A 25,099-nucleotide genomic window follows, 5' to 3' on the forward strand; every position below is an offset into this window, starting at 1 on the left:
TGGTGAGGGGAGGTTGTTTCTCACATGATCACATGTAAAGTTGACTGTTGGTAATGCCACTGATATACAAAGGAAAACTGGTGAGTAAGTAAGGTGTTTCATTGGATAATATAATTTTACACTAGAGCAGGTAATTAATGTAGAGCAAAGACAATTCATAGTGTCGTGGGTTCTGATGCAACAACTGCCCATTCATACAGGATAATGCCTGTTATTGTAATGGATGGCACTTTTCTTCCACAAGTGTATATTAATGTCTTGGAACCCAGTGGCAAATTTCCAGCAACCATTCACCCAATGTGAAAGCATATACCAGCAAATCAACAAACATAACAAAAAGGGATTTGAAAGTGTTCCTGGAAGAGGTGTAATGGCCACATTTGCACAGCAGAGATTAAAATTTTCTTTAGGTTGCTTGTTAGCAAATAAAGACTATGTTCCATACAATGAGACAGCTCCAGCAGATGTTGAATTTCACAAGAAGCTGATCCCTGCAACAGTACTAGATTGGTACAACCAGTGGATGTTTTCTTTTCTCATCCATACTATGGCACAGTTCATTACAAATCTGACAGTGTTACTGTCCACAGCTAGAGGTAGGCAACTCAGAGGCAGGCAATCAACATAGTCTTGCCAACTTTTGTGATTGTGCCTCCAGTCCCTTTCCCTGCCTCCCACATCTCTCTTCCTCAATCCACACCACCCAACACTACTCCCACCATAACAAGTCCACCTGCAGAAAAATAGCATTGGCACTTAGTCTTGCTGGCATCGTGTAGGGACAGTGTGTGTGTGTGTGTGTGTGTGTGTGTGTGTGTGTGTGTGTGTGTGTGTGTGTGTGTGTGTGTGTTTTCTACTCTAGCTTGTAAAAGAATGACTACGAAAGCTAACAAGTTTTCTTTCCTTTGTGTGTGCCTGTTGACTACTCAACCCTTTTGTTTTTTGGTAAGTGCTTGGTCTCCCTTAAACCTACAGTAAAAACTAATAAATAGTTATTTCTTAGAAAAAGCATAGAATATATTTTTTTAGATATAAAAAAATGTGTAAAACAAACCAATTGAGATTGATGTGAGCATGGTGCATTCTGATTTACCCAAAGTTCTCTGTGTAGTATTTTCTACTGTGAATTAAGAGACCGACAATCACTGCAAAAGACCCTTACTGTATCATCTCAATACAAAAGGGTGTTCTGTTCTTTCATGGTATTTTGTAAGCATAATGATGAAGTAGTATTTCCAAATGTCATTAGAGAACAAAATTTTACCATCGTAGCAGCAAACAGTTACATCAAAGTACACCACTTAGCTATATTACCGCACCAAGAGCCTGCCCCAAACTGGTTATTCCCCCCCCCCCCCCCCCCCCACTGTTTTTCTTTTTCTTTCTTTAAAGTCCTGGATACAATCATGGGTGGTTGGGATAAGTTAGTTGGTTGCTTGGTTGGTTTATAACAGGTGATTGCAGAGCAAAATACCATAATTTTTGAACTGCACAATGTATTTCAATTTGAGGCTATTTCTCATGTAAGGAAATTTACAAAATCTAACAAGGCTTCACAATAACGAATTATTTAGGAATAAAGGAGACAACTCATTGTGCTCAGTCGAACTAAGCACAATATAGGGAGAGAGATGTGTGCGTAAGAGTGAGTGAGTGTGCGTGTGTGTATTACTCCTACAAGCTTGAGAAAGGAATTTCATTCTGAAAGCTAGCAAAGCAATGCTCTGTACCTTTTGTTTGTGAACCTGTTGACAATGCAGAGCTTCTGGCTTTCGGTTAGTCATGTCCTATATTCCTAAGTAATTCGTTATTCTCAACTGAAACTTTCCGTACATTAAAATATTTATTAAATCTATTTAAAACTTGAGTAAGAATTTTTCAAGCTTCTTTTAATGAGCTAGTTTATATTTACCAGAGATTAACTAGGTGTATTGAACCATGCTGAAATAAGCCTTTGCTGTAAGATGTGATTCGACTCTATTATCAGAGGTTAAGATGTGAAGTGGATAAAAAACAGTCTTTCTATGAAAGAATACTAAATTGCACTTTTTTGGTTACATTTAAGTATGAAAGTGTCACTGAATGTTATCTGACATGTTAGCAGTGGTAAGGTAATAAGTGGCCTGAGTGAGGTCCATATTGGTGATGCTTTGACATTCTGATCCTTTATTTTGTAACAGAGGATGTTACCTGTAATTGAATATCAAGCCACCTAATAGCACAGACTACTTATTTGTGGCCATTTGTGTTCCCTCAAAATGTGTGTGCATTCAGCATATCCCCATTATTTCTGTCTTTTTGTTGTCCTCCTCTCCTCCTCACTTTGTAACTAAATTCTTCCACCCAAGCAGGATATCTACGAGCAAGAAGTGCAGCTTCTTAAAGATTCAGTAGATAAGTGAATTTTATGAAAACATTTATATGTGGCCTTTTATCACATAATATATAATTGTCGGCCACCATTATGTTTCAGTGTCAGAAAATGTGCTGATTGAAGGATACTTTAATATTATTATACTAAATTCCATAATTTCTGTGTCATCTGCCTTGCACTAGTCTGCTCTTTTTTGTGTCATATGACGTGTGCAGCATCTGGCACAAGTTAACTGCTGAACTGATATCTCTATACATCACCTGAAATAAATGTGGCCATTTTAGTGTAATTTTTATTGTAATTCTTTTAATTACCTGCTGCCTTGTGTTGGTTGCATGACATATTACCTTTGTGAAATTTAGTAATTTTTTCTAAGACTGTCACTGGAACTTCCTTTCAGCTACCAATGTGACTGTCCTGTCTGCATTGGTATCGTATTAATGTGATCTTACTACAATTTTGATTTTTCTTTACCTTCAGTCATCAACAGTGTGAACAGCTCACTGGCTCACGTTAATTTGTGTTTCCCTCAGGAAAGAGAGAGAGAGAGAGAGAGAGAGAGAGAGAGAGAGAGAGAGAGAGAGAGAGAAATGTAATTCTGAAAGTTTGGAAGTACACAGCAATGTCTGTTGTTGTAGTGTTGTGTATTGTATTTTATTTCAATGAATACATCAATTTTACGTGCCTTTGGTGCTGTTTCCACTATATGACATACAATTCAGTTAACACTATAAGAAGGAAAAAAGATTCCTCCGAGTCTTTATATACCATAAAATAAATTCAGAGAGCCTCATCATAAGTACTGTTACATCTGCAAAACTCTATACTTCAGCCAGCAAGTTCTGCTTTGTGCAGATATAAAATAACCTTGTTGCTCACAGTCAATTTGTAAATGTGCACGTCACGCTACTGCTGGTGGCAAATGATGGTTTGGCAGCCTCAGCAGTGAGACTGGGTGTAGAATCCATCTTAAATGCCAATGTTGTCAACCTGATCCCCAGATGGTCAACCGTATCAGTGACTGTAAGGTACTGACCCATAAACCATGCATTTCCAATAGAGCAGGGACCACACAGAAGTCTTGTGGAATTCAAACTGAAGGAATATTTTTTTTACTGTTATTACAACTGGACATGGCCAATAGGGCAACTGACATAACATTTAGACAAAAAGGACTGTATACAGGGAGTGTGCCATGTAATTCCCATTTGCGAGCTTGCTTAAGACTTTAAGCTGCTTAGTAGAACTACATACTTTTTATGGAAAAGAAGATGTCTACTGTGTGTTTCTTGTGTGAAAGGTGTGTCATATAGATGCCTACAGTAAGGTCAGGTTATTGATAGTAGAATTTTATCTCTTGAATCCACATTAGAAGTTTCTGGGACTCTAGCTAGTCAATGGTCCAGCTTCACTACACAGTGACACACTTCAAAAAAGACCCTTCAGGGGCTCCCACCTGTCAATGACTGTAGAATTGCAATCTTAACTACATCAAGGAACAGGCTATCTTCCAAGTCAGCGTGAAGAGTTTAGTATATATGCTTCAGCAGTCTCGTGAATTATGTTTGTGATACAGTCTTAGAAAGTCATGGCATTCAGCCATAAGTAGCTGCCTGTCAAGTAGTCACTTAGCCCTACTGAACAACCATTTTGGCACTTCCCTTTTGGGTTCAAATGGCTCTAAGCACTATGAGACTTAACATCTGAGGCCATCAGTCCCCTACACTCTGAACCACTTAAACCTAACTAACCTAAGGACATCACACACATCAATGCTCGAGGCAGGATTCGAACCTGCCACCGTAGCAACAGCACTGCTCCAGACTGAAGCGCCTAGAACCGCTCGGCCACAGCGGCCGGCTCCCTTTTGGGGGCTGTCTTCTCTTGTAGGTGATTTCAGACAGAGAAGTGGTTGCTTGAGCAAGACTGGCAGATGTCTGCTGTGTAGCAGCGTATGTGATACATACTGTCAGGTCAATAGCAGAGAGCAAACCATGAGACAGTGCTGAAGTGACTCATGATTCTTTCCCCTTAGGAGATAAAAGAAGAATTGCACAGCACATTTTGTGCATTACCATCCCTCATATGGAGGAATGCTTGGAGGAGTTGAACAATGGCAGACACCAAAGTCTTGTTGTCTACAGATTCACTTGGTAGAAGATGCAGTGACCACTTTATGACTTTCCTTTGACCTTATATTGGGACTTTAAATCCCTTTAAGACTGTGGTGAGGGCAACAGGTGAGATGTGGTATTAGTCACTGATAAATACAGCAAAGCTCCTCTTAGCTCTCTCACCAGTTTGGTCATCATCCTTGTGGAAAGTTCAGCTGCTTATTACAAGAGCAATTCAGTGTTTCCAGTGGGTTTCTTGGAGACAGATGAAAAGAAGTTTTACTATTCCTTTTTTTTTTTTTTTTTTTTTTTTTCTTCTTCAATGAGGCCTTGGTGAAGCCTATACATATTTTTGATGTGTTTTGGAAGATAATTTCTTAATTACAGAGATAAAAGATGAGATTGTTGGTAGCTGCTATGTCTTACATAGTTTCTTTGCCTCTGCATGTGGTATTTGTTTCATAATTTTGATGTCTTGGATTTCCTGCCACTCAACAAAAACAGGACAGTTTCTACTCTATACTGGAGGATTGACTGAGCAGTAAATATTCTACTCCAGGTTCTTTTGAAGACGCATCACATTTCCTGCATGAGTCCTCCTCTTTGCATTCAAAAGTGTAGGGCTGAATTACTCACATTTTTTATATCTGTGTAGTGGGTTAGGAACATAGGAAACCACTTTCCAGTGAAGAACTCCAGCTATTATAAATTCCAGCAGTATTGGCAAACTGAATACATTTAAAGTTTTTAATTGACAGAATAAGGTAATCGGAGCTCAGTAAACGTCCATGTGCAGTTGTAAATAATCAGAACATATAAGCAAGTAACCACAAATAAACTGTCACAAAATCTTTGGGCTTAGAGCCGGGGGGAGGGGGGGGGGGGGGCAGGGCAGGAAATAAATAATAAGCCTTAATGGGGGAAGGGGGAATGTCTATTTCATTACTGAGAAATAAAAGCAATAAACAAAATAAAGGCAGTCTGTCCAAAAGTGCACATCTGTAAAATCAAAATTTGCTGCTCTGTAACATTCCATACCATGATGTTTCATCTCATGCACATGGTCAGCCACTGGCATGCTGTTCACAAAGTGGTCAAGAAACTTCTGTTGAAACCTACCCTGCTTTTCAACAAATATCCTCTTGAGGTCACCCACAGTGTAGGGAGCCTGTGATGATGCACTCCAAGTTTCAACAGTTGTCAAGCATGTTCAATTACGTGTATCTCTGCAAACACCCCAGACAAACCATTCCTTTTCGGAGATTTTTGCCTCCTAGAGGATGGTGTTCATGAGGTGTGCTCATGCTTAAGATGTGCATTAATGCCGGGCCACATAGACACTCTTCTACAAATAATATTGGACTTCAGACAAATGCTGCACTCATTGGTGAAAAGAACTTTATGCCATTGATCCAGGTAACATTCCAAGTGTTCTCTTACCCACTTTCTTTGCACAACAAAATGCTTTTGGGGGGTTTCAAGAAGGTAGTTCTGTTGCATTCTTGCATCTCTCCTCTGGTTACATACCAGCCATAATATGCAGTTAGTAGTCATCCAGCAATGCTAACGTTGTACACTGGTGACCATTATGGGGCAGATCTTCAGTATTCTGTGTGGCACAATAATGGATGAATGTTCTAATGATGTCACTATGTGCACACCAAATTGGTGGGCAACTTCCCACAATGACAACCCTTCTTACTATAAAGTGGCAATGTATGAACAGCCATGAGAGTATACCATTACACCAGTAGCTGTCCATAGGTATCTCCTGTGTTCAAACATCATCGAGAAAAAGGTTTCCAAATCAATAAAAACATAACTTTTCCAAGTCATACAATATTATTTTGGAGCAGATTAGAATAGCTCTTCATGTCTTTTTAAGAGAAGTACTTTAGTGGAACCCCACAAAACATTGTCACAAAATTTTCACAGCAGATGACTATATTAAACAAATACTAATTACTAAAAGTTGGTTTGATGGATTTATTGATATTATTCTGTTGTTATTAGAAACTTACAACTGATAACACTATGAAGTTTATTTTAAGCACACGAACAGAGTTCAGTAGATGCTAATACTATTTCTCACTAGTCTGAAACACCTCACCTCTAGTGTATATGGAACCAAAAGAAGAAGTACCAACTTCTACATACCAGATTAGTTCACAGTACCTGAGTTCTTTGATAGAAAGTGTTCCTCGGAAATCTCTTAAAATTTCAAGAAGAACCCATGACCAATAAGAACGGTAGCTCAGTTTTCCCAGGTCTGACAGAGGTTTCTCTGGACTCCCAACAGCAGATTCCATCTTCGAGAGTTCATAGCTGAATGCAATCAGCAGTTTACCATAACCCTGACGCTGATATGGTGGCAGTGTTAGAATACAAGCTACATTGTTTCCATCAGGTGATTCTTTTTCCTGAAATGACAATGAGAAAATTGTAGCAACTAAAATGTATGTGTGGGTGCGTGTGTGGCACATGCCCCCATTCCTCCACACACACACACACACACACACACACACACACACACACACACACACAGAGAGAGAGAGAGAGAGAGAGAGAGAGAGAGAGAGATGATGTGGGAGACATGTTTATAACATTTGAAGTTATCAAATGTGTGTGTGTGTGTGTGTGTGTGTGTGTGTGTGTGTGTGTGTGTGTGTGTGTGTGTGTGCATTTGGGGGAGGGGGTCACTTCTACACAATCTTCACGCAATGAAGAAAGTCTTGAAAGAAAGAAAATGAGACACATTATTACAATATAAGCCTCATCATAACTCAAACGGAGTAAGTGTTTTTAAAATATAGGCAATCTCTCAAAAAATAATCATTTTCATGAAAGAAATTATCAACATGTAGATTTTGATGGACAAAAAGGAGATTACTATGATTAAAGTTTGACAGAGTGCATCACATAGTACACCGGTTGAACAAATCATGGAAGAAACTTAGAAGCATTAAACGAACTTCAAAAATATTTATGTTATTCATGGCACTCCCTCCTACCAATGTCAAAGAAATTTGTGAGTACACAAATTTTTTCCTCTACTCAAACTTTTTTTCATCTTCTTTGACTGGGCTATTAACTGATATCGCTCCACTGATTCCACCAGTTATGAGTCACTAAATTTAATTCAACTGTTTCCAGCAACTGTCTGAAACAAAATAGGAAGGCCACAAATAATCAGAATTAAGGTGGCCAGACGAAGATTTGAGCCTGCTCCTCTCAAATACAATGCCAGCAGCTTAACCACTGTGTGCCTGGTGGACAATACATAGAGACAATGATTAACAGAAATGTGACTTTCAGGAATGGCACTTAAAACTATGGTACAGTTCAGGAGGCAAGATCTCCATTATGAGATGCAACTGACAAACAGGATTCAAAAGACTGGTAGGTATGATGTGGAGACAGGGCAAATAGTAAGTTACAAATAAGAGAGGAATATTTGGAAAAGAAGGTGCCAAAGAAAAAATAAAATGCCAGAGATGGGAAAGAGAGATTAAGTTTAAATCAAATGGGAAATGATGGAAGCAGAAGGTACATCCTTTTCAGAAAAAGGTCATTGAAAACAGACCACACATGTGGATTGGAGAAGGATAAGGAAGATTATTGACAGTGTCTTTTTGGAGGAACGATACTGGAATTTTCCTGTAGCAATTAAGAGAAATTCATAAAAACTAAATCTGGATGGCTGGATAAGAATTTTAACCATCATTCTGCCACATGAAAATCTTACACCTCACAGCACCATCCCAAATAATTTAGTATTTTGCTCCAATCTTTCAGTTTCTATTCTCTCTCTTTCTTTTCTTTTCTTTTCTTTTCTTTTCTATATTCACCTGAACCACTTGATACGAGATCTTCTGCATCCAGTTAATTTTCCAGCCACCTTTGTTTAACTATATAATTAATTAACAGATTAAATAAAGAATATGGCAGCTTTGAGACAACCCAGGATGTATGAATTAACGGAGTACGTATCAGAATACCTTGTAAACAACTGTACAGGATGGAGCCCATGGATGACGTGAGAGAGAGAGAGAAGGTTATGAGACATAATGTAAAACATTGGTAGTTAGTCAACCTGGTCTCTATTGCCCAGTAATGGGCATTCCAGCTTTCATAGTGGGTGCTAGGTGGCATGGGTTTTAAAAACATTTTCATTAGATTTTCATAAAATGTTGACAAAGTGTTTGGTAAATAATTATTACTGGATGCTTTAGCTTGCTGCAACTCTGCTTTACAAATTTGGAAAGTTACTTCCCTAATTTACAAATTCCTATTGCTGTGAAATTGGTGGTCGGTTAGAAAATTTTACTACCAATAGACATACAAAAGTGGGTGGTAGGTAAAGGAAGTTGACTACCCCTGATGTACAATATTAAATTTTCCTTTATTATGCAAAAAATTGAGACACAAATTCACTGTACAAAGTGATAAATGTGGTAATAAAGATTACTATAAAATATCCCAATATCTCCTTATCTCTTGCTTGTCAACTGCCCTTTCAGTCATACCTAAGTTGCCAGTTTGTAAATCATTTATGTTACTGGCTTCTCATTCTTTATTTCTTTCCCTCATCTTATACTATTGAGGGTTGTTCCTGACAAACCCTAGTAATAATTTGCTTCTTCTTCCACCTTTCTTTTTATTATTAAGTGAAGGGACTTCTCTTGTGATAAGACAGTTAATACATGTGTTGTCAATCTGTAATTCTCTTGAAAGTATTTTCTTCTTCTTCATTATGTTTTCAAGTCCAATATACTCACCCAGTAACTTGGAATTTCTTATGGGAGAAAGTGGAAACAAGGAAATCTGCTAAGATGGCTGGCACTAGTGTGCTTCTGATCAGTACCACACTCAGTTAGCGAACAATACTGTTCACAGTAACATTATACAGCATTATTTTATAATTTATAGTAATAATATTTCAGTTTTGGTTTTATTTACGTGATTTGTTTTATACGCTGCTTTCCCTGCAAAATTGGTCAATGAAGTTTTTTTTCTTCATTGGTAACTTTTATTTCACGCAAAACATCTGAATGATCAATCCAGTTCACATACATTTATGATGCCCTTACCTTGGAGAAGTACCCAACAAGGTGTGCTCCATGTTTATCTACTTCACACAGTATGTAAAATAGAAATGGTTCCACATCAAAATATAATGTTTTATGATCAAGGAACAACTTTGCCAATAAACACAAATTTTGGCTGTATATTTTATGATCTTTCCCATCCACCTCCCAAATGGACAATGTTCCTTTCCGATAAATTTCTTTTCCGGGTGGTTGTCTTGATGTGCATTCACTCTGCAACAAATTGAAAGATATTTCTATATGATTTTACAATCTCAATGGGACCTCAAAACTGATATAATTAAGTTTTATCCAGATAAATATTTTATATCCTGTTCACACAAAATCAATTATGATAAAACTGTCAATAATGATTTTTTTTTAACTTACCATATGGTAACGGTAAGTCTTCTCCAGCCGCATGTACTTAAGACAGTATTCACATATCCAAAGCTTAGATTGCTTCCCATACTCATCAGGATATGGACTAAAGTACCAAGTATCTATCTCATAACGACCAATCTGAATTCTGTCAATGTATTTTACCTTTGTTATTGCTTCATGTTCTTTCTCCAATGCGGCAGTTGTTGGATCCATTTCAGCATATGTCTAAATATTGAGTTACATTAAGTGTATGTTACATATTATTTTGCATAGGCAAGTAATACAAGCTAAAGGCACTGCAGTATATTTACAAGTCCATTTAATCTCACCCCATAATGGGACAAGAAAGAAATTAGCAATCATGTACGAAGTTTTAATTAATATTTCACCTACAGAGCTACTACCTTTTGAATGTGGTTAATTTCATCGTGACGTCTCTTCTGATTCCGAGTGATTTTTCTATCAGTCTGATCTGACAGCAAGTCTGATGAATTCTTTTCATTGTTCTTCCACTGCTGGTCTGACATATGGAAGCGGGAGCTCATGATCCTGCAATGTTTTTAAAGAATGTCAAAGTGTAGAATCAAGCACTTAAATATGCAAAAACTACCGCAAAGAAAAAGGTCTACTAATATCAAATATAGGTCTTAATTTGAGAAATAAATGTATAAAACTTTTATGAGGCACAGAAGGTGATATAGAAGTGAATCGTGGACTGCAGAAAAAACAGAAAAGACAAGACTCAAATTGTTTGAGGTGTGGTGCTACAGAAGGATGCTGAAGACTGAGTGGACTTATTAGATAAAAAAAATGAAGTTCTCCACAGAATCAACAAGGAAAGAATGTGTGGAAAACACTGACTAAAAGAATGCACAACATAATAGGACTTAAGCTCCAATAGTGACACTTTGAATAATTTGTCTGTTTTAGGCCTAAATATTACTGACATGGAAGAAGGGCAACAGGTAGTTTGGCCTTGCCACGATTCCTTGGGTCATGTACAGACACTCGGATTTGTACGATTAGAGGAGAGGGCAGATAGGTGAAATGAAGAAGAATCCAAAATTGAGCAAGATACCAAATGGTCACATGTAACAGAAATTGGCAATAACGAGAAACAGATAATATTAAGAAACTTGAAAAGTTACAATGAATCTGTGAGACAAAGTCTTTGTTGTTGTTGCCTTCAGTGCAAACACTGATTTGATGCAGGTCTCCATGCTACTGCGTTCTATACTAGCTTCTTCACCTCCAAGTAATTACTGCTACCTACATCCTTCTGAATCTGCATAGTGTATTCATCCCTTGATCTCTGACTACAATTTTTACCCCCCTCCAGTGCTAAATTGGTTATCTCTTGATGTCTCAAAATGTGTCCTACCAACCGATCCCTTCTTCTACTCAGGTTGGGCCACAAATTTCTTTTTTCCCCAATTCTATTCAGTACCTCCTCATTAGTTATGTTACCTAGCCATCTAATCTTCAGCATTCTTCTGTAGCACCACATTTCAAAAAGCATCTATTCTCTTCCTGTCTAAACTATTTATCATCCATGTTTCACTTCCATACATGGCTACACTCCATACAAATATTTTCAGAAAAAACTTACTGACACTTAAATCTCTACTCGATGTTAAGAAATTTCTCTTATTCAGAAATGCTTTTCTTGTCATTGCCAGTTTACATTTTATATCCTCTCTACTTTGACTATCATCAGCTATTTTGCTGCCCAAATAGCAAAACGTGTCTACTATTTTCAGTGTCTTGTTTCCTAATCTAATCCCTCAGCATCACCCGATTTAATTTGACTACATTCCATTGTCCTCATTTTGCTTTTGTTGATGTTCATGTTGTGTCTTCCATTCAAGACACTGTCCATAAACGCTCTTCCAAGTCCTTTCCTGGACTTTAATTCTTACTCCAAATTCTTCTTTTGTTTCCTTTACTGCTTGCTCAGTATACAGATTGAATAACACTGGAATAGGCTACAACGCTGTCTTACTCCCTTCTCAATCACTGCTTCCCTTTGATGCCCCTCAACTCTTATAACTGCCATCTGGTTTCTGCACAAGTTGTAAATAGCCTTTTGCTCCATGTATTTTACTCCTGTCACCTTTAGAATTTTTAAGAGACTATTCCAGTCAGCACTGTTAAAAGCTTTCTCTGAGTCTACAAATGCTATGAATGTAGGTTTGCCTTTCCTTGATCTATCTTCTAAGAGAATATCATCGAGTCAGGATTGTCTTACATGTTCCTACATTTCTCTGGAACCCAAAATTATCTTCCTCAAGTTTGGCTTCTACCAGTTTTTCCAATCTTTTGTAAAGAATTCATGTTAGTATTTTGCAACCATGACTTATTAAACTGACAGTCTGGTAATATTCACACCTAATAGCACCTGAATTCTTTGAAATTTGAATTATTATATTCTTCTTGAAGTCTGAGAGTATTTCGCCTGTCTTATACATCTTACCAGATGGAAGAATTTAGTCATGGCTGGCTCTCCCAAGGTTATCAATAGCTCTAATGGAATGTTATCCAAGTTGAAACAAGGTCCTCGAATCTTGTTTCGACTTAAGTATTTTGGTGCTTTGTCAAATTCTTCACACAGTATCATATCTTCCTTCTCTTCTTCCTCTATGCCCTATCCATTTCCATGATACTGCCCTCAAGTACACATCCCTTTTATAGACCCTCTATATACTACTCCTTCCACCTTTCTGCTTTACCTTCTTTGCTTAGGACTGGTTTTCCACCTGTGCTCTTGATATTCATACAGTTGGTTCTCTTTTCTCCATAGGTCTCTCTAATTTTCTTATAGGCACCATCTATCTTACCCCAGTGATATAATATGCTTCTACATCCTTACATTTGTCCTCTAGCTATTCCTGCTCAGTCATTTTGCACTTCCGATCGATCTCATTTTTTAGACTTTTGTATTGCCTTTTGCCTGCTTCATTTACTGCATTTTTATGTTTTCTCCTTTCATCGATTAAATTCAATATCTCCAGTGTTACCCAAGGATTTCTACTAGCCTTCTCCTTTTTACCTACTTTATCCTCTGCTGCCTTCACTATTTCATCTATCAAAGCTACCCATTCTTCTTCTACTGTATTCCTTCCCCCTGTTCTTGTCAGTTGTTCCCCAATGCTCTCTCTGAAACACTCTACAACCTTTGGTTCTTTCAGTTTATCCAGGTCCCATTTCCTTAAAATCCTACTTTTTTTGCAGTTTCTTCAGTTTTAATCTGCAGTTCATAACCAATAAATTGTGGTCAGGGTCCAAATCTGCCTCTGGAAATTCTTTACAATTTTTAAATCTGGTTCCAAAATCTCTGTCTTATCATTATATAATCAATCTGAGATTCTTAAACCAAGTGCTAGTGCTGATTACATTATGCTCTGTGCAAAATTTTACCAGGTGGCTTCCTCTTTCTTTCTTTTCTGCCCAGCCCAGCCCATATTCACCTACTACTTTTCCTTCTCTACCTTTTCCTACTATCAAATTCCAGTCCCCCATGACTATTAAATTTTCGTCTCCCTTAACTACCTGAATAATTTCTTTTGTCTCATCATACATTTCCTCAATTTTCTCCTCATCTGTGGAGCTGGTTGGCATATAAACTTGTACTACTGTGGTGGGTGTGGGCCTCATGTCTATCTCGGCTACAATAATACGTTCACTATGCTGTACATAGTAGCTTATCTGCGATCCTATTTTTTTTTATTCATTATTAAATCTAATCCTGCATTACCTCTAAAGTATTATGTACATCAAAAGAAAAAATGGAGGAGTGATACTAAAGCAGATAACTTATTGTAGCTGTGATGAACATTAAGGATCACAACAAAATGCAAAATTAATAAAGGAAATCAATAGGGAAACACTTTGGATACAAATACATGAAACACATTAGATATGATAACTGCAAATCTTGTGTAAGAGTGAATAGATATAAACTAACAACACACTTTGAAATGTACTACAGAACATATTCTGCACCACCACTGCAGTGAATTTGCTGCCAAAGCCTGTTTTTTCCATGACATACAGTACAGTAGACGACTGCTATTTCAAAATGAGATAAACTGTAAACTCCGTTAACCTGTAACAGCCGTTTAGTCCCCTCCATATTACATAAAAAACTACTGCTTAAATTGAATTCTGTATAATTTGTACTACAAACTAAAATTTGGTCCCCACACTACATTTGCCTTATCTTATTCTTCGTTTGGACCAAATGAGTATGTACAGACGTGGCGCTGTGCACTACAGTATTTTTCGCTATGCATTTCACATAATTTTTCTCAATAATGTACCATACTGTAATGTTGCAACAATGGCCCCATCGCTTCCTTGCTGCTTACATGTCATTACCACAGTGTAAGACACAGCGGCAGGGAAGAGAGGGGTTGGACACCAGACCATACGAAATGTGTGACATGCAACAATCCTGAGAGCTCTCTGTCTCTGTCAACGGTGAATTTGATTTTTTCCTTTCACTCTATCAATCATAATATGCTCATAAAACATAAATGAAGGCATAATACTATGATGTTAAAACGAAAGCAGCAAACTCTACATATGGTCAACAATAGAGGGAAGGCTAAAACAAAGGTTGCAGAATACTGTCAGACCTCGAAGTCTACTCTTTCATCGATAATAAGTTCAGCACAGGAAACAGACACATGTCATGTAAGCCTCCAAAATATGTGTTCACAGCAAATTTTATTGTCTAGCCCCACGCTTCAAGAAAGGGCTCACAAAATTGACCACAAAAAGGGAATTTCTGGGTTTGTGTGTTCTGAGGCCTGGCTATGGCATTTTCAGAAGCAGTATAAAGTCAGTGCTGTAAGTGTCTGTGGGGGGCACAAAGAGTATATGAGGAAGATGGCAATGAGTGGCTATGGGAATTTCAATCTTAGTTTTTTCATTTGTATAACATAACAGATGTGTGTAACATGGATGAAGCCAGCATCTCCTGTAATTTAGTGACTGTAAAATAACTACATGGCAGGCAGCAGGGAGGGGGGGGGGGGGGGGGGAAGGAGGAGATAACAAGCTTTTGACAAGGACAAAAATTTACAAGGGCAAAAAATGTCATGAAGAAAAAACAGCAAGAACTGACAATTTTCTGTTGTAATTCAGACATTTTGAGAAGCTTAAAGCATTTGTGACAGCACAATACAAAAATCGATGTTGTTTTAAAAATGTCGACCTATTCAATCTGCCAGTCCACTATGAGAATAACAATTTGGCTTCGATGACCAAATCTCTCTTCCACAGTTGGCTCTTGAAAGTTCAGCAACAAATGGTTGCAAGGAAGAAAATATTTTGCTACCTTTGGACCACTGTTTGGCGCATCAGTTCGATGTCCTGCAACTTCTGAACATAGAAGTAATCTTTTTATCAGCTAACACAATGAGTTATTGGCAGCCACTGGATCAATGAATAATCACCTCAATTAAGAGTAATTACACATGCCGAATTGTTAAGGTTACCATCAGTGCAACTGAACAACAAGAAACAATTGCACATTGGAATGTGCTCCAAGCTATCCACAACATATCTGCTGCTTTGGATGAAGTTACACCAGACTCCGTAACTAACTGTTCAATTCAGATAAAACATTGGATACTGATGCTGCTCCTCTTTAGGCTTACACCCTGTTGGTGTCCTCTTGTACCATCAATATGGAAGAATGGATGCAGGCAGAAGACATATATCCTGCTGAAGAACCAGTCATCAGTTCTGCTGATGATGCAGAAGAGAATGATGATGTTTTACTGTCATCATCTGAGGAGGAACGTAAAGATATGACACCACCACCCTGCACAGAAGATGCAGCTCCAATTGCTTTTCTCAAGTGATTTCATGCCAATTCTAAAGTTTCCACAGAATTTCAGGCTGTTCTTGATGTGGTATCTTCATACAGGGCCATAATATTACAACCAACAGTCCCACAAACTACAGTTTATTTTATTTTTTCCAAATTAAAAGATACAGAAGTAAAATGTATAATGGGTAAAAAGTGTTGTGAACTAAACATGTTCTCATTAAAACTTAGTGTGTTATAGAACAGTACAGTTTCTTAACATTATCATTGGGTGTATTAGATGAAACAGTACTTCAAGGGGTACAATACAGGGTTATTACAAATGATTGAAGCGATTTCACAGCTGTACAATAACTTCGTTATTTGAGATATTTTCACAATGCTTTGCACACACATACAAAAACTCAAAAAGTTTTTTTAGGCATTCAAAAATGTTCGATATGTGCCCCTTTAGTGATTCGGCAGACATCAAGCCGATAATCAAGTTACTCCCACACTCGGCGCAGCATGTCCCCATCAATGAGTTCGAAAGCATTGTTGATGTGAGCTCGCAGTTCTGGCACGTTTCTTGGTAGAGGAGGTTTAAACACTGAATCTTTCACATAACCCCACAGAAAGAAATCACATGGGGTTAAGTCGGGAGAGCGTGGAGGCCATGACATTAATTGCTGATCATGATCTCCTGTTTAAGAAATGCCGAACATCATGATGGAAGTGCGGTGGAGCACCATCCTGTTGAAAGATGAAGTCGGCGCTGTCGGTCTCCAGTTGTGGCATGAGCCAATTTTCCAGCATGTCCACATACACGTGTCCTGTAACGTTTTTTTTCGCAGAAAAAAAGGGTCCGTAAACTTTAAACCGTGAGATTGCACAAAACACGTTAACTTTTTGTGAATTGCGAATTTGCTGCACGAATGTGTGAGGATTCTCTACCGCCCAGATTCACACATTGTGTCTGTTCACTTCACCATTAAGAAAAAATGTTGCTTCATCACTGAAAACGAGTTTCGCACTGAACGCATCCTCTTCCATGAGCTGTTGCAACTGCGCTGAAAATTCAAAGCGTTTGACATTGTCATCGGGTGTCAGGGCTTGTAGCAATTGTAAACGGTAAGGCTTCTGCTTTAGCCTTTTCCGTAAGATTTTCCAAACCATCGGCTGTGGTACGTTTAGCTCCCTGCTTGCTTTATTCGTCAACTTCCGCGGGCTACGCGTGAAACTTGCCCGCACGTGTTCAACCGTTTCTTCGCTCACTGCAGGCTGACCCATTGATTTCCCCTTACAGAGGCATCCAGAAGCTTTAAACTGCGCATACCATCGCCGAATGGAGTTAGCAGTTGGTGGATCTTTGTTGAACTTCGTCCTGAAGTGTCGTTGCACTGTTATGACTGACTGATGTGATTGCATTTCAAGCACGACATACGCTTTCTCGGCTCCTGTCACCATTTTGTCTCACTGCGCTCTCGAGCACTCTGGCGGCAGAAACCTGAAGTGCGGCTTCAGCCGAACAAAACTTTATGAGTTTTTCTACGTATCTGCAGTGTGTCGTGACCATATGTCAATGAATGGAGCTACAGTGAATTTATGAAATCGCTTCAATCATTTGTAATAGCCCTATATTGTTCCAAAAAATTATTTATGTAACTGTATTTTTTGTGGGGGAGGGGGGGGGGGAGGGGAGGAAGAAAAAAAGGAAAAAAAAAATGATAACAAGCTTTGACAATATGTACATATACTTTCACAAATAAATGCCAGAAACACTGTTATACATATACAGTGTAGTTAATTTTATTTTTTCTTAAAGGTCATGAAAACAGAGCACCCTCATTAATTGGTAACCACAACAAGAGAAAAATTGAATTCAACAGTCTTATGTATTTACAAAAAAACTCATTAACTTAAACTTTGTGAAACCGAAGTTGCTGCATTTTAGTACCTTGAAATTTGGTTAAACGATCTACTCTTGGCTCTGAAACATCAATTCTTCCTCTTCTTCTGACACCCCAAACTGATTTCTCTTTTGTTAATATTTCTAACAATGGAAAATCCAGGATGGAATGTAATAATATTATGAAAAGATTACGTGCTACTCACCGTATACTGGAGATGCAGAGTAACAGATTCTGGGTGTTTAGGATGGACTCCTCTAGACGGCCCATGAATAGGTCTCCTTTTCCACTAGCCCCACCCACTCTCTGTCTAAAAGACTGTAACGAAATAAGCTACCGGCCTACAAGGTCTATTCAAAAACAGATGACAAACAGACTCACTCACTCTCTCTCTCTCTCAACGTAACTCTCATACACATGACCACAGTCTCTAGCAGCTGAAGCCACACTATGAGCAGCAGCATAGGAGATAGCTGCAGTCGGGAGGTTAGATGGTGGGCGGGGGAGGGGTGGTGGGAAAAAAACAAAAGCTGGGTAGGCTACTGGATACAGGGGTGTGTAGTGCTGGAATGGGAAGAGGGAAGGAGATAGATGGGTGAGAACAATGACTTATGAAGGTTGAGGTCAGGAGGGTTACGGGAATGTAGGATATATCGCAAGGAGACTTCCAACCTGTGCGATTCAGAAAACCTGGGAAGGATCCAGACAGCACAGGCTATGAAGCAGTCACTGAAATGAAGAATGTCATGTTGGGCGGCATGCTCAGCAACAGGGTGGTCCAGTTGTTTCTTGACCACAGTTTGTTGGTGGCCATTCATGCATACAGACATCTTGTTGGTTGTCATGCCCACATAGAATGCAGCACAGTGGTTGCAGATTAGATTGCAGATCACTCAGCTGGTTTCACAAGTAACCCTGCCTTTGATGGGATAGATGGTGATTATGACCAGACTGGAGTATGTGGTGGTGGGAGGATGCATGGGACAGGTCTAGCATCTATGCCTATTAAAGAGATATGAGCCATGAGGTAAGGGGTTGGGATTAGGGATTCTGTAGGGATGGACGAGTATATTGTGTAGGTTCAGTAGATGGTGGAATACCACTGTGGGAGGGGTGGGAAGGATAGTGGGAAGGACATTTCTCATTTCAGGACACACTGAGAGGTAGTCAAAACTCTGGCAGGGAATGTAATTCAGTTGCTCCAGTCCTGGGTGGTAGGCTGGATGGTGAGATTTTGGGAGGTGGTTGATGACTGGAAAGATAAGCCATAGGAGATTTGTTTTTCTACAAGGTTGGGAAGATAATTACAGTCTGTAAAGGCCTCAGTGAGACCCTTTGTATACTTCGAGAGAGACTGCTCGTCACTGCAGAAGTGATGGCCATGGGTGGCTAGGTTGTATAGATGGGATTCTTGGTATGAAAGGGGCGGCAGCTGTTGATGTGGAGGTATTGCTTGCGGTTAGTAGGTCTGATATGGACAGAGGTACTGAATAGCCATCTTTGAGGTAGAGGTCAACATCTAGGAAGGTGGCTTGTTGGGTTCAGTAGGACCAGGTGAACCAAATGGGGGATAAGCTGTTGTGGTACTGGAGGAATGTGGATAGCGTGTCCTCATCCTCGATCCAGATCACAAAGATATTATCAATGAATCTGAACTAGGTGAGGGGATTAGGATTCTGGATGTTTAGGAAGGACTCCTCTAGATAGCCCACAAATAGGTCTCCTTCTCTGCTACCCCCATCCCTCTCTCCCCCAACCTCCGTCTAACCTCCCAACTGCACCTAGCTGCCCTACCCTCCCTCCATCTCGTCCCTGCATACTGCCCAGCAGCAGTTCACCATTCCCCCCATCCCTCACCCAGTTGCCTCTCCCATCATGCACTGCTGCTGATGCTCGTAGTGTGGCTTCAGGTGCCAGAGACTGTGGTCACGTGTATGTAAGTTACATTTGCATGAATGGATGCATGTGTGTGTATCATCTATTTTTGACAATGGCCTTGTTGGCAGAAAGCTTATTTTGCGACAGTCTTCTTGTTGTGCCTATCTGCGGCTAAGCATCTTACGCATCTCTGCTATATGGTGAGTAGTAACTATCCTTTTCATAATACTGTTAATATTTCTGATTTTTTTTGTTTACTGTTCTCTTTCTTTCGTCTTAACCCAACATAAACTTTCCTTCAGTCTATACAGTTTCTTTTGGTATTCCTGCATGCCTATAGCTGGAAAAGAACATTACCTCTCACCAATAATAAAAGTAATAACAGTATCAAACATGAAATTGAACTATTAATCCACCCACAACAGAAAACGACAGACAAACAAAATGGTAACAATTACAGAAAAGTGTCACTTCTACCAGTGGCATACAAAACATTATCAAAAATCCCCATAAACTGACTTGAAGAAACTTTAGATTAACAACTGGAACAACATCAGTTTTTTTAAAGGTAAGGTGTTGCACAGAACATATTTTTAACATGAAATCAACAATTCACCACAGGACATTAACCACCAGCATGTAGATATTCCCGCCACTGGCAGGTCTGCTGAGAATACACAAAGCATTACTCTGCTCTTGTTTTTGTGGCTCCTATGGGAGCACCTTGTTGAAACTTTGTAAGTAAGCTTTCGCAGAATATTTGACATTTACCTTCTAGCACATGTCAGCTAAAGATTTCCATAATTTTGATTATGTTCTCTCGTGAGTCAAATGAACCTGTGACTATTTGCCCTGCCCTTCACTGTATTCATTCTACGTGCCATTTAGTCCTGTACGATGATAAAGCAGTGTCCTAGGACAAGTCACATGTGTGTTTTGAAAGCACTCTCCTTTGCAGGATGTTTGCATTTTTTCCAGTGTGCTACCAAATTGTAGCCTGTTACCTGCTTTACTTACAAATCACACTATGTCATCACTCAATTTCATATCACCACAAATTGTTACACACAGGTATCTGTATAAGTTTATAGATTCCACTATGACTCACTAATATTTTAGTCAAAGAATACTACATTTCTGCATTTTAAGAAGTGCCTAGTTTTTAGTTAATGAACATTTAAAGCAATTTACGGAGGTCGTTCAATAAGTAATGCCTCACACTTTTTTAAAATTCCATTAATACACACAGACAAACGTCCTTGTTGGTGCTTGACATTTGATGTTTCTTCTGTGCGCCAGTGAAGTTTCAAACCATTCCAGCAGATGACAGAGCTGTAGTACAGCGTCAAAATGGTGTCTACATACAACTCCTGTTATGAGCAGTGTTCTGTCATTGAATTCTTGTGTGCAGAAAAAGAAACCTTGGTGAACATCCATAAATGTTTGTGTGCGGTGTATGGCAATGCTACAGCTGATAGGAATACAGTTGGGTGATGAGTTAAGAAAGTTACGGCCTCAGGAAATGCAGAAACAGAGCACGGGGCATCCTGTCACAACCACTGCTTCAGAAATGCTGAATCATGTGGATGCCATTATTTGTGCCGACCGTCACATCACAACTCAACAAAGAGGTCCTCGCGATGGGTTCCACGAATACTCACAGCGGACCACAAGATTCCAAGAAATGCCATTTCATCTGAACTGTTGGAGCATTTTGAGACTGGCAGAGAGGCCTTTCTGTCATGGATCGTTATGGGGGACTAAAGCTGGGTGAACCACTTTGCACTGGAAACAAAGGCAGTCCATGGAGTGGCATAATCCTCATTCACCACAAAAGAAGAAATCCAAGACAATCCCCTCTGCCAGAAAAGTCATGGCGACAGTCTTCTGGGATTGTGTTGGTACATCATTCTCGTGGATGCGATGGCAAGAGGGTCAACCATCAATTCAGAGGCGTATGTAATGACTCTGAACAAACTCAAGAACCATTTCCACCGTGTTTGATCAAACCAGAATCCAGCAGAAATCTTGTTCCAAAACAATACTGCATGCCCGCACGCAAGTCAGAGAACCCGGGAACACATGGCCAAATTGGACATCACTGCCTCATCCACTCTACAGTCCAGACCTGGCACCCTCAGACTTCCACCTCTTTGGGCCACTTAAAGAACACTCTTTGAAGATGACGTCAGTGTCAGTCATCCAGAGAAAATATGGCTATGCCTACAGAACAAGAGCTTTTACCAGCACGGAATACAAGCTCTTCCACAACATTGGCGTACAGCCATAGAAGGTGATGGAGACTACGTAGAAAAATAGGACATGGAAAAGACATGTTGATGTACACTCCTGGAAATGGAAAAAAGAACACATTGACACCGGTGTGTCAGACCCACCATACTTGCTCCGGACACTGCGAGAGGGCTGTACAAGCAATGATCACACGCACGGCACAGCGGACACACCAGGACCCGCGGTGTTGGCCGTCGAATGGCGCTAGCTGCGCAGCATTTGTGCACCGCCGCCGTCAGTGTCAGCCAGTTTGCCGTGGCATACGGAGCTCCATCGCAGTCTTTAACACTGGTAGCATGCTGCGACAGCGTGGACGTGAACCGTATGTGCAGTTGACGGACTTTGAGCGAGGGCGTATAGTGGGCATGCGGGAGGCCAGGTGGACGTACCGCCGAATTGCTCAACACGTGGGGCGTGAGGTCTCCACAGTACATCGATGTTGTCGCCAGTGGTCGGCGGAAGGTGCACGTGCCCGTCGACCTGGGACCGGACCGCAGCGACGCACGGATGCATGCCAAGACCGTAGGATCCTACGCAGTGCCGTAGGGGACCACACCGCCACTTCCCAGCAAATTAGGGACACTGTTGCTCCTGGGGTATCGGCGAGGACCATTCGCAACCGTCTCCATGAAGCTGGGCTACGGTCCCGCACACCGTTAGGCCGTCTTCCGCTCACGCCCCAACATCGTGCAGCCCGCCTCCAGTGGTGTCGCGACAGGCGTGAATGGAGGGACGAATGGAGTCGTGTCGTCTTCAGCGATGAGAGTCGCTTCTGCCTTGGTGCCAATGATGGTCGTATGCGTGTTTGGCGCAGTGCAGGTGAGCGCCACAATCAGGACTGCATACGACCGAGGCACACAGTGCCAACACCCGGCATCATGGTGTGGGGAGCGATCTCCTACACTGGCCGTACACCACTGGTGATCGTCGAGGGGACACTGAATAGTGCACGGTACATCCAAACCGTCATCGAACCCATCGTTCTACCATTCCTAGACCGGCAAGGGAACTTGCTGTTCCAACAGGACAATGCACGTCCGCATGTATCCCGTGCCACCCAACGTGCTCTAGAAGGTGTAAGTCAACTACCCTGGCCAGCAAGATCTCTGGATCTGTCCCCCATTGAGCATGTTTGGGACTGGATGAAGTGTCGTCTCACGCGGTCTGCACGTCCAGCACGAACGCTGGTCCAACTGAGGCGCCAGGTGGAAATGGCATGGCAAGCCGTTCCACAGGACTACATCCAGCATCTCTACGATCGTCTCCATGGGAGAATAGCAGCCTGCATTGCTGCGAAAGGTGGATATACACTGTACTAGTGCCGACACTGTGCATGCTCTGTTGCCTGTGTCTATGTGCCTGTGGTTCTGTCAGTGTGATCATGTGATGTATCTGACCCCAGGAATGTGTCAATAAAGTTTCCCCTTCCTGGGACAATGAATTCACGGTGTTCTTATTTCAATTTCCAGGAGTGTATATTGCCACCAAATTCTGACTCTTAACAATACATATGTTCTGAGAAAAAAAAAAGTGGGGTATTACTTATTGAACTACCCTCGTAGCTGTCTTTTCAGAACTAAAATTTTTTATCAAGGTATGGCTCAACACTTGTGGGTCATTTTCAAATAGTGCTTCATTACAGACATTGTATCATTTAATTTGATGTGATTTCTTTATTAATCCATGGATAATCACAATAATATAGAATTGTTCATCATAATACAATGAAACTAGTTACATACATGTCTGAAAGAACAGAAAATGTTGATGATCCACAGCTATATGAAATAATATGAAATTAATTTGCTGAATATGGATCCCTTGATGTCAACTGCAATGCTTGTAGATCTACTATCCAATAGTTACATATAAAAATTTATACTTGAAGAATGAAATTTCCTGCATTGGGGCATTGAAATAACTGTGGCAAAAAATGAAAATTTATGCTGGACCAAGATTCAAACCCAAATTTCCTGCTTTACCCAAACGGTCACGTTAACTGCTTAAACTATCTTGAGTACATCTCCCATCTGACCCAAATCTTCATATGCTACACACTACAGAGTGGTGTCTCCTGTCTATTATTCCTCTCCACTCACAGTCCTACGGTATTTCCGCGAGAGTTCAGACATTATTGTGCATCTGCACTGAAAGATCGATATGCCGTCAGGCACATATAATGTATAGGTAAGGTATCTGAAAATTTGTACTGGATTGGATTTCAAACCTGGATTTCCCACTGGATTTCCCACTTATCACAAGTGGTTGCCTTAACCAGTTTGGCTATCTGCGTACGCCCCCACAATCAAAGTCATGTGAGCATTACATGATGAATTCAGTGGTCCCACTATATAAAGATGTAGACAGTGTGGAACACAGAAGTTTTGGTTGGTTCAGAGAGCACGCATAGAGAGCCACTGTGATGAAGGCAACCACTTGCGATAAGTGAGAAATTGAGATTCAAACCCTGGTCTGGTACAAATTTTCACATGTCTCTATTGGACAGTAGATCTACCGTATTTACTCGAATCTAAGCCGCACTTTTTTTCCGATTTTTGTAATCCAAAAAACCGCCTGCGGCTTAGAATTGAGTGTAAAGCAAGCGGAAGTTCTGAAAAATTTTGGTAGATGCCGCTACAACTATAACTTCTGCTGTCGAATATATGTAGCGCTACACAGGCATGCTTTGTAGGCACAAAGATAAATACTGGCGCCAAAACATCTGCGTCAATAAAAAAAAAAGGTAGGTGGAAGACGAGCTTTTCTTCTCCGCCCCGAGTTTCGACCACTGCATTTTCATACATTATCCAACGAAGTAAATACAAATTCCGTATTGTTCATCTTCGAATGTAGCAGAATTTCAATGTGCTACGAAAATCCGACTGGCAAGACTGTTTAGGATGTTTGTCAATATGGCCAACTCTACGTTCTGAATTTTTTCCAACCAGCGAGAAGAGATGGTTGCTAATAGGAACCTGATGAAATGTGAATCACATGCAAAAATGGTTCAAATGGCTCTGAGCACTATGGGACTCAACTGCTGTGGTCATAAGTCCCCTAGAACTTAGAACTACTTAAACCTAACTAACCTAAGGACATCACACACATCCATGCCCAAGGCAGCATTCGAACCTGCGACCGTAGCGGTCGTGCGGTTCCAGACTGTAGCGCCTTTAACCGCTCGGCCACTCCGGCCGGCGAATCACATGCAGTATTCTCTTCACCATAAGAATAATACGGATATA

General features: G+C 40.2%; 1 protein-coding gene across 1 annotated transcript in view; it reads right to left on the minus strand.

Annotated features, from left to right (window-relative positions):
- LOC126249720 (histone acetyltransferase KAT8) overlaps window positions 1–25,099 on the minus strand; it is a 113,059-nt gene that overhangs the window by 17,715 nt on the left and 70,245 nt on the right. The window contains exons 3-6 of the mRNA XM_049951405.1: window positions 10,364–10,508; window positions 9,966–10,184; window positions 9,579–9,809; window positions 6,664–6,908 (exon numbers count right to left, since the gene is read on the minus strand). Coding sequence (XP_049807362.1) covers window positions 6,664–6,908; window positions 9,579–9,809; window positions 9,966–10,184; window positions 10,364–10,508 — 840 coding nt within the window. The remainder of the gene's footprint in view (window positions 1–6,663; window positions 6,909–9,578; window positions 9,810–9,965; window positions 10,185–10,363; window positions 10,509–25,099) is intronic.

This window comes from Schistocerca nitens, chromosome 1 (assembly GCF_023898315.1).
Source record: "Schistocerca nitens isolate TAMUIC-IGC-003100 chromosome 1, iqSchNite1.1, whole genome shotgun sequence".
NCBI lineage: Eukaryota > Metazoa > Arthropoda > Insecta > Orthoptera > Acrididae > Schistocerca > Schistocerca nitens.